The sequence below is a fragment of the Macaca nemestrina genome, chromosome 12 (genome assembly GCF_043159975.1).
Source record: "Macaca nemestrina isolate mMacNem1 chromosome 12, mMacNem.hap1, whole genome shotgun sequence".
Lineage (NCBI taxonomy): Eukaryota > Metazoa > Chordata > Mammalia > Primates > Cercopithecidae > Macaca > Macaca nemestrina.
The window spans coordinates 43,307,539-43,323,799 of record NC_092136.1 but is presented as its reverse complement, the minus strand read 5'-3'; the positions used below and the strand labels follow the sequence as shown (position 1 = coordinate 43,323,799).

Sequence of the window (16,261 nt, the reverse complement as noted above, 5' to 3'; positions counted from 1 at the left end):
TGTCAAAATATCAAAGGAGAAAAAGGGTCCCCAGTTCTCAGGCGGGAAAAGCGCGCTCCCACCTTTCGGACGTAAATATTGAGACCCAGTTTACTTTGAGGTTCCCCTCGGGAAGTCACCCAGGCTGATTAGAACGGAATTAGACCTCCACCTTCAGAAATACCCCTGCCCCGCATTTATTAAAACCCCTGAGCAATGACTCCCTCTCCCTTTACTCCTTCCAATTCACCGACTACTCCAAATTCTTCAGGCCCATATCCATCCCCATTTGTGGGGACACCCTTTCTCTTAGCCACCAGGAGCCCTGCATCTTTCATCCTTCGCTCCCCACCTTCCTTCCCTCCCCACTTTCCTTCCCCAGAATTTCCCTATTTAAGTCTCCAGGGTTAGAAGTCACTACACTACTGCGTCCGCATTGACCGGATTCGTTAAGTGGACCCCTGCCAGGCATCTCCACATCTGGCTAACAAATCTCTTCATGGGGAGTCCGAGTTTCCAAGACGGGCCCTCTAGATTCCTCCATTCAGATGATTCGATCTGCCTGACAGCAGTCGGGGAGCAAAGCCGGTGCGCGCGGCCTCACTATTAATCATAATACATTTTGTTAATGAGCAAGGTTTTTTCGTTGCAAGAGGCAATTTTGTTAGGAAACGAAAATGAAGCCACTCTTATCCCCGGAATGCATGAAGCGCCCAAGCGTTGGGGGCTTTTTGGCTTGTGAACCTCTGAAAGTGAGCCTTTGGCACTGACGCTACTCTTTCCCTTCACACTTATTTCTCCTACCCCTCCATAGAAAGCCAAATTCAACTGGGACCCGGAAACCGTGGGGATGATCCACGGTTCCTTCTTTTGGGGCTACATCATCACCCAGATTCCGGGAGGCTACATCGCGTCTCGACTGGCAGCCAACAGGTAACGCACCAGGCGGGGCTGGGGCTCAGGGCGTGGTGTTTGTTCCTTCCGAAGGGGCAGCAGAAGCTGGGAGCAGAGACAACAGCCCAGAGGGGTTTGAGGACCCCCAAGCGAAGTCTTCTAGTCCCTTGACAACACCCTGTCAGGGCTGGAGCTGCTGGTGACTCCTTCCAGAATTAGTCGTCTAAACGAATGCAGGCTCTCTGGGACCGGCGCACGCGGCCTCCTTCCCTCTGCTGTGGCTGAACTTGCTTTTGGCGAAATGATCGACGTGCTTTATAGCCTGACCCGAGCTCAGGGCAGACCGAGAGCAGGCAGAGCAGGGACCGTGTGCCTGAGTGCACAAAGGAGTGGGGAACGGCAGATGCTGCGCTGTCTCCTGCACTCCCCACAGTCGCCCAGGCTCCCCGAGGGTCTGACCTCCTGGCAAGGCGCCTCGAACGGCTGGCCCCGTACCCCGCCCAGTTCGTGCTCTGGGTTTGAAGGATTTGTTTCTAGGAGGGGCAGGAACCAGCGATGCGATTCCACCTGTTAATGAGCTGCTTAGGGGCGGGGGTTGGGGGAGCCCTCAGCTGCTTTCAGTGGCCTCCTGCCTTGCTGCGGTGTCCACAACCAAGGTCCTAGCGCCTGTTCCCAGAAGCGCCACCAGCGGCACCTGCAGAGACGCCCCTAAAGCGTAAGTCCTAAGGACTGATGGAGTGGGGGTGTTGACGGGCATAGCCTGGCCACCAGAAGGTGAAGGATAGGTTCCTTTGCTTCACTCTGTGTATATTGATAAACAAAACTAAATGTTCTTCACGTCTGAATTGAACCCACATAGAACATATGCACCAGCACTTTCTGTTCTTTCTGCTTAGATACCACAAAGAAAGACTTTCAGTCACATTTTAACAGCAGAGGACTAGAAGTTGGCACCTCCCTAATAGTGGTCATATGCAACCTGGCCCTTTGTAACCTGGGAACACCTCATCTCTCAGGCCCCATACTGCGGCTTTTATCAATTACAATCCCTTTCACTAGCGGTGTCTTTCCTTCCCAAGGCTTCTCAGAGTCCTCAGGGCCTGGAGAGGAATTCTTGGAAATTTATTTTAGGCTTAAGGATCCCTAGAGTGAGGATGTTGGGGCAATGCTTTAAAATGTCAAGAGGAGAGTGCCATACATTAGGAATAATGCCTTTCGGGGGCTGTCTTTACTTGACACTCGGATGGCTGACACGAAGACCAAGTAGTAGACAAATAGTCCCTTCAAAAAAATCAATGTAGTGTATATATATACCACATTTTCTTTATCCATTCATCTGCTGATGGACACTTGATGAAACTCATTAACTACGTAGAGAACCCTTTTTTATGGATGTGATAAATCAAAGAAAACATTGATATTAGGCAAAAAAATTAAAGAAATACTCTGTTAAATATTATTGATTATGAACATGTTACATTTTTGGATTTTAGATCCCCAATATATATAGTCTTCATTCCTTTTATTCCCTAGAAAGTATTTCCTAAAATAAAACAAAGTTTTCAGAAAGATACCCTAAACATACATGCATGGAATGTTTTCACTGCAGGAGAAAAAAAAAGCAACAATTCACCAAAAAACAAAAATGATACAAGAACTCAATATGATGTCAAATGAAAGTATAATGGTGGTGACTTTAAGGGTTTTTTTCAGAGTCAGAACATTCACCTTGCCAAATATTAAAATGCTAACATTTTCCTGCCAGGAAAAAACACCAGGGATGCTCCAGCTTTTCCTCTTTGTAACACTAGGAGGTCAGTAAATGGGTTTTTCTGATTTTTTTTTTTTTTTAAAGCAAACTCATTACTATCTGTGTCATGTTTATCAATGAAAACAGTGATGCTGACTCAGGTTCTAATTTATCTGGTAGATTTTCCTCAAAGGAATTTTTTTTTTTTTTTTTTTTTTTGAGACAGATTCTCACTCTGTAGCCAGACTGAAGTGCAGTGGTAGGATTTGGGCTCACTGCAAACTCCGCCTCCTGGGTCCAAGAGATTCTCCCACCTCAGCCTCCCCAATAGCGGGACTACAGGCATGCACCACCACACTCAGCTAATTTTTGTATAGAAAAAAATTTTAATTTCTAGAATTCCTATTTGGACCCAAATTAATCTTACCTTTAAATGGGTATTCAAGGGAGAGGCCTTAATATTTTCATATATGATATGTTATGTTCTACAATACTGAGAAAATTAAATTAAAAATGTATTGTAAAATATCATGAACCTATAGAAAATTACAGAGATCAACTATCTTATCTTGCCTGAAGATTCTGACATTTTGCTTCATTTTGAAAATATAACGAAACATTGCAAAATGCAGTTGAAGCCTTGTGTGATAATGATTTTTAAACATGTGTAACATTTTCTTTTCAGTTTAAAACAGTATTGCATATTAGTAAGAAAAAATCATAAAAATGATAAAAATTTAATCATCCTGATACCCCTATTATTAACATGGTGAATGTCCAACTAGTACTACAGATGCTACATAGAATTTTTCCTTGGAAGGCTTTTAATAAATACAAAATCAGAAATTTTTATAAGTTGTTTGAAAGATGTATGTTTCCTATTATGATCTCTTTTTCAAAAACAGTAAAGACAAAGCAGCAAAACCAATCTTCCACTTATAAGCATCATGTACCCGTTCAAATAAGCTTCTCCATATTGATCACTTAATAGTAGAAAGAGATTTCCCTTGTGTGTGATATTGGGGACAGATTCCTTTCCCTTTAGGTGTAAAAAAGGCTCACTTTGGAAAGTGTTTGCCATCACTGTTGTGGGTGGAACCGAGAAAGATAAACTGAGGTGTGTGGAGACAGCCACTCAAGAGAGAAGGGCTCCTGGTTACACCTCTTGGCAAATGTCTCAATGAAAAACAAAGAGCAATTATTTAGCTTCTTCAATTTGTTGATTAAGCAAAGACAGCCCCACTCTTGGTCACAATGCAGACTCCTGGTTCTTATACTACTCAGATTCGAAGTACATTTACTTTCCTGATCATTGAGAGGAGGAGTTGGAAGAGTCAGGAGGGGAGTAAACCCAATTTACTCCCAAGAGGAGAGCAAGAGGAGGGACAGCTCTTGCATCACTTTTTCCTTTGTCTTCCCTTAAAAAGCTATTGCACATTATGGGCGGGAGAATTTAGTCACCCCAGGAAAGGCCTTAGGGTGGGAGGTCAAAGGAAGATTCCTTACAAAATCTTTAATGTTTTAAGATGGGAACATATTAATATAGTAATAAAAAGATGTGGAGGGCAAATTATTTTTGTCTTTAAATAATACAGGACATGGACTTATAGTAATCCAGATGTTTACAAGTATGAAATTCCTGAAGACTGGTTTTACCCTGCATTTAAATTGCTGTGAAGAACCTGGACAAGTGTTTAATGGCACAAATAGCATAGATATATAATATGTGAAATACATAAAATATATATGAAATATATAAATATAATACATATATAAATATATATATGTATTTTTTTGCAAAAGGCATAACCACAGGTCAGATACAGCAAAGGGAGTTTGATGAACATTATATTTTTAATGTATAGCACTGTATTACAAAAAGTGTTTTTGCCTTTATTTAAGTGGTGATATTATTCAAACTCTATTTGATATTTTTAATACCCTGCTCCTGTCCTCTTGATTTCTCAACCCTGCTTTAATTTTTTTCATAGCACTTATCACCACCTGTCATATCAATATTTTACTTATTTATCTATTTGTCTAATGGGAGTTTTGTCCATGTTTTCTTTTTCACTCTTGTATTGCTAGCATCTCAGAGAGTACCTGACTCATGATAAATATTCATTAAGTAAATAAAATATCACAACAAGGTGTTTGGGGCTTTAAAAAAAAAGCAGAAAGATTTACGCTTTAAGCCAAACTGTAGGTTCAGGCTCTTGAATGCGTTACTTAGTGACTGAATGATATAAAATGTTATTTAACCCCTTTGCACCTCAGTTTGTATTTCTGTAAAAGAGGGCTAATCAAAGTACCTACCACGTGTGGGTCATAACAGCTAAATATATGTAGTTTTTTTGAAGTGCCTGGAACTAGGTAATTGCTGGCTGTTATTATTTATTATTAATGAAATCTTAAATTTAGAAAAAAATGGAAGGAAAATAAATTTCTGTGACTATTCAGCTTATTTTAGTATAAATTTACCTTAAGTGTTAGTAATGCAATTGGTTTATTTCCAATGTGATAAAAATGCCTTTTTTCATGAGTCATATTTCTACCTTTAAAATTATTTCCCCGTGTACATTATTCGAATTGAAATTATTATTCACCAAAAATTCCATAAATTTTATTTGAAGGCCTTTAAAGATCTATTTTTAAAAATATTTTTAGTCAAGTGTATAGAGTGCTAGTAATTCAGTGCACCCAATCTTTGAATTCTACCCAAGCATAAATACACTTAGAGAAATCCATTTTAGCTTGAGGTTAGACTTCTCTATACAAAGTTAGAGTTTATTTTCCCCTACCGTAATCCTTTACTTTTGTCTTTTCAAGTATTTCTTGAATTTCTAACTTGACTTTTTCTAAAGAAAAAATACTTTATTTGAATAAGACACTTAGGATCACACTTGGTTGTAGCATATAGTGAACCCCACAAAAGGAGGAACCCATATTATCGCTGGACAGAGCTCATCTAATCCAACCCTCTCATTTTACAGAGCAGGAAATGAAATAGAGAATGAGGGAGTAGTGATGTATCTGAGGTCACAAAGGGATTGTGACTAGAACTCACGTGCCTGATAATACTTGATGGCAAGGTACCTTTACAATGAAATTTAACATCTCTGTCTGATACTATATGCTTCATTGCAAAGTTCACTTTCAGCAGTAGGCTGAGTCATCTGCTCTCTGAATGAGTGATTACAATCTATCATGCCCCAAATCCAGGGAAGAATTTCATGAATTAGAGAGAGAAGCCTTTAGCAGGCCCAAGGGATCCTTAGATTTTATTTTGGCAGGAGAATCATACTGTATTTTGTGTGTGTGTGTGTGTACTGGCTCCCAAGCTATTTGGCTACAACATAGCTGATTCTACCCTTTTCTCTGAAAAAGGCAAACTCCACACTTGATAATGACGAAGACAAATAATCTGATATTCTATAGCAGAAAACATGGTATTTATAACTTTTTCTGCCACTCAGACACATTGGCAGTTTGGGCTCTTACCACTAAAATTGCAGAGATTTGAACATGACTGGGTGTAGATTAGACTTTTGTCTGCAGAAATGAAGCGATTTATCTTTGGGATTTTGACTGATGCAACTCAGTTTATATGCTGTATCAAATAGAAAGTAATTTATATGCAAAAGTGAGCAAACCCAAAAGCATGGTTTTAAAATTTACTGGTGTGTATTTGTATTTACAAAAATACATTTTAATATACTTTAGGTAAATATTCTGACTAATTATGAAAAATCTCTTGCTAGAATAATTTTCAAAAAGAGAAGAAGACAGACATTTTAAACATAATATCTTCACGTATTAAGCCCAGAAAGGAGCAATTTTACTGATGATGTTCTGTCTTTTTTCTTCAGAGAGATGAAACAATAAAGATGTGCATTATTTATTGTTGAAATAAGCATTGGAAATGAATTCCTAAGCACCATCATCAAACACACACACACACACACACACACACACACACACACACACACACACGCTGTTGGTCTATTTATATAATTTTTTCCCTCTCTCCATTGCAACCTTCATTGCAAGGAGGAGTTCCTCAATCCTTCCAGTGAGAAATATTTGTGAATTCCTTATGTGTGAGAAAATAATTCAGACTATGAACATAAATCCTGCTGAAAGGGACCACCATCCTGTTCCGATGCAAATGGTTTATAAACACCCAGTGTTTTAAGGCCAGAGGTGACTTTTTCTATCTCGTGCATCTAGCTGCCAATCAAACATCTAGCCGCCTTCCTATTGTGGGCCCCATAGGTTAGGTATCTGGGGTAAGGCAGGAGAAGCCTGCATTTTTCCGACAAAAGAAAATACCCTTTACCATAAGATGAATAGATGGATTGAGGAGGGAGGGGTCTCCAAGGGCTTGCATGTGCTTTGTCGATATGAGTTTCTCTCTCTCTCTTTTCATTCTCCAATCCCCTTACCCCTTACTAGCTCTGGGTTTTCCCGCTGCAGCAGAGTCTTCTGCTACTGCAGTGCAGAGGCAGCTTCTGGAGGGGAGGGACATGATTTGAGGAAGGAGAGAGTCATGTGGGCAGCTGGTAGAGTGATGCTCCCACTGCCATATGCTACCACTGGGGCTGTCTAATCTCTCTGTCGTGAGTGATGAAGTCATTTTTACAACTTAATGATGTATCAAGGGACTCAGAGGGTTGGCTCATGCCTGTGTATTCCCTTTTTAATATGGGAGTGGGGGCATCAGATGTGACAAAGGGAGGCATCCAAGCCCTGATTTGATTAGATTAAATAGATTAAACAGCCTGAGTCAGTCTACTGCAGACCCTCCAGGAAAGAATTAGTTCCACACCTGAGGTGAGGAACACTAGTTCCCTGTTAAGTGACAATCCACTGCCCAAATGGAAGTGGACTGATTGATTTAGGGAAAATGAACATCATCTGTAGAAGTGACAAGTCACCAGTGCTCCTTTCACCTCTTCTGGGAAAATCATTTTGGGGTGGGCTTGGTACTTGAGGGTGTTTGTGGCTGTGGCTTAGAGAAAATATGACTAGGAATTTCAAAGCTAACTCATTATGGGCCATATTGAATGCTAATCATCAGGCAGTCTGTGATACAGGTTTTCAGCAGCTGCGTTTGCCTTTCCAAACATTTCTATGTCGTGATTACTATTACACCTCTTGATTTTGGCAGTCTCTATAGTGGTATAGAGCTTCCTGCCATTTAAGAACACCAATGTGCATAAAATAATGATATGTGATTATTTCTTACTGTAAAAGAAGAGGAAAGTGTATGTGTGTGTGACAAGTAGAAGAAAAATAGAAATCAGGCTTTAACCTGACAATAATCAGCAAATTTATTTGAGAATGTTATTTGCTGCAGAGGAAATCACAAAAAAAAAACCCAACAAATTTAAGTGATTTTCAAATGGTTTATTATTTTGAAAACATCCTTAATAAGCAAATGGCCCTTATTTTATGTCACAGAGACTGTAATATTGTTCTTTGAAAAATTAAGAACACCCACCAATTTCTATGTATTTTCTTAAGAAATAATAACATTATTATTTTACACGTAGTTTGCACATTTCTTTCCTTTTTTTTCCCCAGCCCAATTACTGATGGCCTATCTCTGACTTATATTCACAGCAGGAGTGGGTTTTCAATCTAGCACCTTAGATGCCAATTATAAGGAGAAAGACCTTAAGTGAAATGAAATACCAGACTGCTTGAGATTCATCTTATTATTTGGAACTTCAATTTCAGCCATATATATGTGTGACTTCTTTATTTCTTCTGAGAAAGCTATGTTTTACTGTGTTTATTGTTTAAAAAAAAGTGTAATTTGCCAGAGTGTTTCATTGATAGTTTGTTTTAATATATAATAATGATATAAATATACTGCCTGATATTATATGAAACTTACTTTTACAATTTAAAAAATCAAAATAAATAAGTATTTAATTTTACAAAATGTATTTATTTCCAGAAAATGCTTTTTTTAGAGTGGAAAGAGAGAAGACATAAATTATATTATAAAGTCAACTTCATAATTGCCTTTGTTTTACATTTTGGGAGGCAGGTGAAATTAGAATTGAATCAAATAATAAGTATATATATGTATATATCACATTTGTAATGTACATTATCTTTATCCCTCACATGACTCTATAAGGCAGGCATTCTTTCTTTTATTATTATTTTAGATTCAAGGGATACATGTATAGGCTTGTCATGTGGATAGATTGTGCAATGGTGAGGTTTAGGCTTCTAGGGTACCCATTACCTAAATAGATAACTATACCTGAGAGAGAATTTTTCAGCCCTCACCAGCACCCCCAGTACTTTCACACTCTTCTCTTTTGGAGTCCCCAGTGCCTATTATTTCTATGTTTATGACCATGAAAGCAGGCATACTGAAACTTCTTTTACGCATGAGAAAACTGAATACAGAATCGTTTTCCCAAATACCACTATGAGGTATGAGGCAGAGCTGGGTTATAGACCCCAGGATGTCTGATTTCAAATTATATCATTCTTTACTAAACACATTTCTCCTATTAAGTATCTTTACTGTGTGTTTTCTTCAAAAAGTATTGTATTTTACAGTTTCTTTAAAAATCACTCTATTATTTAGTGCTGGGCTAGGTCAATAGGAAAGAACTCGCCTGGGGAACAATTTTGAGAATTGATTTACTTGTGTGGTTTTCATTGCTAGACAAGTCTTTTGATCAGAGAATAACTTTAAAATCTTTTAATGATGAACATCATTTTCAGGGCAGTAGTGCTGTGAAACCCAATTTTAAGTGTTAAAGTTAAGAGTAATCCTAGGGATAACAAAACTCACATGAACATTAAATGTTTCTTGTTATATAATCTATTTCCTTCTGTCTGTTAATATACAGAAAATATATTTAATGCTTCTGACTTCTAGCATCAGACCAAACAAAAATGATGACTGTGAAACAAGCATAATATAATATATATAACTATATTAAATATTAATGAATGGTGAGGTTCTTTAAGAGGACAACGTATCGCCTCTGAAACATTACTTCTTAATTTAATTTTGAAAGCAGAGCTTCAGAGGCAGTGGTTTCAGAGGCTGATGACGATCTAGTGATGAACAGGCAGTAAAAGGCAATGTGATGGCTGCTAGTTTCAGGGGATTCCAGTGTTCTTTGCAAGATGTAAGAATGAGGCCAGACTGGGCCATGTACTTGAACTCAGCAACTATCTCAAGTGAGGATTTATCTACAGGAGTACTTTAAATTATAGCCCATAGCTGTCAATCTAGAGTTATTCTATGAAAATAACTCAGCTTCCTAGAATTGATAGTATACCCAGAACAGCAGTCTGTCCCCATTAAAAGCTAGAGAACAAATAAATAGTCAATTGCTTGAAATAAATATTCATAGAAGAAAGTTCTGTTATCACCTACATATACCTCAGGAGAGGAAGTTATAATTACCCTCAGTTGAGAGTCTTTGCACAAAAAGAAATGGATGCTCATTCCTAAGAATGTGCCATATGAAAAGGATTGTGCTAGCACCAAGGGGTTTAAAGGAGTGGAGAACTGGACCCAATTCTCCAAGAGAAAAAATAATGGGAGGGCTTGGGGAACGTATAACCTCACGAGTTAAGTCTTACAAAAGTGATCTACAGTAGTTCAGCAATATCTGAGAGAGGAGACTAGTTGAAAAAGAGGTGTGTTTTTGAGGGTCGGGGCATGGGTAAGTATTGAAGGATAAAGTTGGAAGGATTCTAAGACGGTTATTGATTTAAAGAGGACTGTGAATTTTCTTTTCTGGTCATTTCCCATCAGATACTTTAGATGGACTATTGAGGCACAGACTAAGAGGCTGATGCATTTCAATCAATTCTGTATGAATTCAAAATGGGAGATAAAATTCCCATTACATGTCTTCTGCACTTCATGAAAGCTGCTAGAATTTCAGCCTGATATGGAACACCCATGTGTTCATGGGTACAGAATTAACACTATTTAATCAGTGCGAAATCATTCTGGAGAAAAAGATATGGAATAATCATTCTCTGAAAAGTCTATTAAACATTAGGAAATTTCTGTATAATAATGGTTAACCTTGACAAGCCATTTATTATGGACCAGACAGTGTCCCCTTCCATAACTGATTTATTTAATCTTCATGATACTTTATTTGAAGTATGGAAACATCTCCATTATACAGATCAAGAAATGAGGCTAAGATAATTTAAGTGATGACAACTTGCCCAAAGTTATACTTAGCAAGAAATTGGAATTCGAATTTTCACAGTGTAACAAACAAACAAAAAAACCCCTCTCATTTTTAACTAATACTATATCATGCTATTTAAATGTCGACAAGAAACAGACTGAGAAATGAGGCTGAAGAATTTAAGTAATGACAACTTGCTCAAAGTCATACTTAGCAAGAAATTGGAGTTCTAATTTGGATTTTCACAGGGTAATAAAAAAAGAAACTCTTCTTCTTAACAAATACTATATCATGCTATTTAAATGTCCCCAAGAAAAATATGGCAGCTGCTCAATTTGGTCAATAAGAATGGTCAAAAGCAGAACAGAGAACTTCATTTTCATTTTTGATCTAACAATCTAATATCAATTTGTGTTTTTTAAAGGACATCTTCCATTTTAGCAGTGTTTCTATTCTACCCTTGCCTCTCCCTTCTATAATAAAGTGTAAGCCTTCTATTTCCACTATGTCTAACTTTGACCAGCTTTGTTTATTCTAGGTCTGGTCTTTACCCCATATTTGCCCCTTTTGTGATGTCCTGGGGGAATACCTGGCATGGTACTGCTAAGTCAGTGATTCCCAAAGCAGGACAAGCAATACTAGAATCACCTGGGATCTGGTTAGAAATGCAAATTCTCAGGCCCCAAACACATCTACTGAGTCAGAAACTCTGACATCTAGCAAACGGCATTTTGACAGGCCCCAGGTTTTTATCATGCATGTGAAAGTCTAGAAACTACTATGCTAAACAACTCTCTCTATATATAATTTTTTTTTGAGACAGAGTTTTGCTCTTGTTGCCCAGGCTGGAGTGCAGTGGCACGATCTCGGCTCACTACAACCTCCGCCTCCTGGGTTCAAGTGATTCTCCTGCCTCAGCCTCCCGAGTAGCTGAGATTACAGGTGCCCACTGCCACGCCCAGCTAATTTTTGTGTTTTTAGTGCAGACAGGGTTTCACCATGTTGGTCACGCTGATCTTGAACTCCTGACCTCAGGCAATTCACCCACCTCGGCCCCCAAAAATGCTGTGATTATAGGCGTTAGCCACCACGCCAAGCAATTTTATATTCTTAAAATTCTTTTACATATTCAGTTCCACTACTTCTTTCATTTCTTTATTGAAACCTACACTTTGTTTAAGAAAGTACAAAACTTTCATAAATAAGCCTCTTCATTTTACTACTTATTTCAAAACATAGGAGAGATGGGGTAGAATTCTGCTTTCACTTCCCACTGCTACTACCATCCATCTTTCAATAACATTTTCATCTTTCAAAGTTTATGTTATTTTGTATATTGCTGTTGGCATTGTTAATGACAGTACTCATTCTGCTGCTATTATAGTAAGTAGATCTTAGTGATTAGATATCCCGGATCTACAACAGATAAGTAAGGTCAACCACAGTTCTCTACTTACTATCTATATGACCTTGGCAAGTTATTTTAACTCACTCAGACATGATCACACTGTCTGTGAAGTAAGGATAGCAGTAAGAGCTTTCTAATATTGTTGTTCAGTAAAAATAAGAATCTAGAAGTGATATCCACACTAGCAATTCAATAACCATTGACAATTACTGTCTCTACCTGACTGGCTCATAGTTATGAATTTATTTTCATGTGTCAAGCATCAGACTAAGTCCTTTAGGTACATAATTCTATTTAGCCTTATAGCAATCTTAAGAGATACAATACATTAGTATTATTATAGTGCAAGTTCTAACATTCTTTAAATGCTTAGAGTGCACCAGCCATTCTTCTGATTGTTTTACTTCTAATAACTCAGAGGTTCTGTTAATATTCCCATTGTTTAGATGAGAAATGAGGCACAGAAAGTTACATGAAGTGCTCAAGGTCACTCAAGTAATAAGTGTCAGATGAACTGTGAACCCAGGCAGTCTGACTCAAGAATCCATGCTCTGAACCATTACCTAGTGATGTCCTTTTTAAAGACAAGGAAGCAGAAATTTAGGGAAGTTAAACAACTTACCAGTTACATAATTTTTAAGCGACAAAGCTGGGGTCCTAAAAAAATTACTGTAGCGTTCTGTCAGCTTTGTCCGCCCTCTCCTACCATCAGTGACTTTGACCCCTTCCTCCTCGGCATGCCCTCATCTTGCCTGAACTTACATGGATTTTAACCACCGCTTGCTTCCTAGCTTTTGCATCCCTCTCCCTTCAATCCCAGTAAGCTTCACATTTACCTCACTTTAGTGGCATAATTGTCACCCTCTGTGGTCACCCCAAACTCAGTCATCTCCAAGATGTCACAGACTGATGGATTTCACCCTTCACCTTCTTGGACTACCTAAACTTCCTCAAAGTCTCCTCATCCAGCATCCCACTCTAGATGTTCTTCCTTCTCCTAAGCACCTGAGCCACTATGTTCACCCATTTTCAATAGTTCCTTAGTTTCTGGTACATAAGCTAACCTCTTCCATTTGTGAAGCTTTGCTGAGCCATTCCTTGTTTCTGGAAAGTCTTTCTTCTTTTTTATATTAATCTTTCAAAGTTTCCCTACCAAAAGTTTGTGACTTGGTCAACTCAGCTGAGATTAATGTTTGTCTCTGTTGTTTTCTATCTGTACTTATGTTGTGGCCCTTGGCATACATTGTCCCTGGACTACTTGTCTCTCTTTCCCTCTCCTACTACACTGAGGTCCACTATCTTCTTTTTCTAAGTGCCTGCTGACATCATGTGAATGAAAGAGCACAGATTTTCATGTCAGAGAGCCGTGGATTTAAATCTGAGCTCTACTACTTGCTTTTTTACTTGGCCACACTTTGTTTCAATTTCCTTATTCATAAAATGAGAGGAAAGTCTAACAACTCAGAGAGTTGTTGTGAGGACTAAATGAGTCAATATAAATGGAGAAATTACAGTAAGTGACCTGTAAATCTTACCTTCTCCTCCACACAATACTCTCCTCTGAATACAGTCTCACAGAAGTTTGAAGTGTGAGCGCATGAACGAATATTGAATGGGGAGACTGCTTTAATTTTGGCTGTATGGCAAGACAAAGTGTAAAGGCTTTCCATTTAGGGCAAGAATTTTGACAATCAGAATTTTAATTACTTAGATATTAATTAGGATAATAATTATATAAAATTAATAAAAAGATGAGGTTTGTAAAGTTTGATGGATTCAAAACTAGTTACAAGAAAATCAATGGATTTTGAGGTGCAGTAGCCACTGATAATGAAAAAAGGATAGACAAAGAAATTAAGAGGCTGGGCACGGTGGCTCACACCTCTAATCTCAGCACTTTTGGAGGCTGAAGTGGGTGGATTACTTGAGGTCAGGACTTCAAGACCAGCCTTGTCAACATGGCAAAACGCAGTCTCTACTAAAAATACAAAAAATTAGCCAGGTGTTGTGGCATGGGCCTGTAGTCCCACCTACTTAGGAGGCTGAGGCATAAGAATTCCCTAAACTCAGGAGACAGAAGTTACAGTGAGCAAAGTTAATGCCATTGCACTCCAGCCTGGGTGACAGAGTGAGACTATGTAGAAGTTAAGGAACTTAAAATTAAAACCATTTCAATTATGATATGATATTGTGTAATTAGAAATATTATTCAGTGCAAGAATGGAAAGTAAACATTGAAAGTAATCTCTCAGCGTTTTATTTCAGAAATAATAGTGTGATATCAAGTGGCTTTGTGAAGATTATTATTTAAATTTACAGTTAGAATGCTGAAGTATATTACTAACTACCTAATATATGCATAATCAGGTATAAATCCTAGTGGCAAAACTCACTGGGTTTTAAATAAAACAGAACTGTATCTGAAACAGGTTTTCTCTATTTAAAACCAGCTAATAATCTGAACTAGTGATTTAACTTATCTTATGTTTAGTTTTTCCATCTATAACATTGGTATATGAATAATATCCATGTTGCTGGGTCGTTAGGTGCTTGTGGAGTTTATGGCATGTGAAGTGTTAATATGGTATCTAGCAAGTCGAATAAGCACTCATTAAATTTAGCTCTGACTCTAGTGTACATTCAATGAATAGTTCATACTTGATTCAGCTTTACTAAGGGGGTGATTTTTCTCACAGGGAACATTTGACAATTACTGGAGACATTTTTGGTTGCCATAACTTAGAGGAAGGGTGTGTGCTACTGGCACCTACTGAATAAATGCCAGAGATGGTGCTAATCATCATGCAGTACACAGGACAGCACTCCACAACAAAGGGTTATCTAGGCCCAAATTTCAATCATAAAGAGGTTAAGAAACTAAGCTAAAAAATGGGTAATATTCATCTCTCACCAGCTTATCACAAGACAATCGTATTTACAAACCCTTCAAAAAGGGAAAGTGAGGATAGAACGTTACATTCATTGAAAATAAAATTTATGCATCATACCTCTAAAACAATGATAATAAAATAACACACACATACTAGATAAACCTGGATAAAAGATTTCCCTCAAATCTTAGCATGCAAAATTATCTTTGGCTTAAAACAAAAGGACATCTATTTTGGGCAAACAGCACAGTGGAAGAATGGAGCAGAATATTCACTTCATGAGTGACCATTTATCTCAGAGGAGAGAAGCCACTAAGGGAAGGCAGATACAGGTTACACATATTTTTACACAAAATTATTTGACTAGTATATGATCAGTAGAAAAGAAGTTGTTTTAATTCATTGCCGTTTGTGATGTCATTTCTCACCTTTCTGTAGCAGATTAATAATAATCATAGACGGTCCTTTTCAGAAATCCAGGTCTTTAACAGTAACTCTTAAAAATGCCCAGAAGAAAGATTAGCGCTTCTATGAGGCAACCAACATTGACTGAATTTAAGGCTCATGTTTGACTTGATAAAATTTGCCTAAAATACATAGATTAGCTCATTGGAGTTAGCATGTCCCAAAACATCTTTACATCTTTGCAAGAAAATAGTTATAAAGTAACCCAGCTAAAGGAATACTTTTCTTACTTGGTATAAACATTATAGAAGTGTTTGTTGTTGTTGTTTTTGTTGTTGTTTTTGAGACAGAGTCTCACACTGTGGCCCTGGATGGAGTGCAATGGTGTGATCTTGGCTCATTGCAACCTCTGATTTCTGGGTTCACGCGATTCTCCTGCCTCAGCCTCCAGAGTAGCTGGGATTACAGGCGCACACCACCACACCCAGCTAATTATTTGTATTTTGTGTAGTAGAGATGGGATTTCACTATGTTGGCCAGACTGGTCTCGAGATCCTGACCTGGTGATCCGCTTGCCTCGACCTCCCAAAGTGCTGGGTTTAAAAGCATGAGCCACTGCACCTGACCAGAAGTTGTTTTTTTTTTTTTTTTTTTTTTTTTTAATGAAGGAATGGAATTTTTACTTATAGATGGATACAAGCTTTGGCATGATGTTTCTAGCATTTTTTTCTTGAATGAT

At 38.0% G+C, this 16,261-nt stretch overlaps 1 protein-coding gene across 1 annotated transcript in view; it reads left to right on the top strand.

The window, feature by feature from the left end:
• LOC105487021 (solute carrier family 17 member 6) overlaps window positions 1–16,261 on the top strand; it is a 41,584-nt gene that overhangs the window by 4,465 nt on the left and 20,858 nt on the right. Inside the window, exon 3 of the mRNA XM_011750289.2 lies at window positions 794–912. Coding sequence (XP_011748591.1) covers window positions 794–912 — 119 coding nt within the window. The remainder of the gene's footprint in view (window positions 1–793; window positions 913–16,261) is intronic.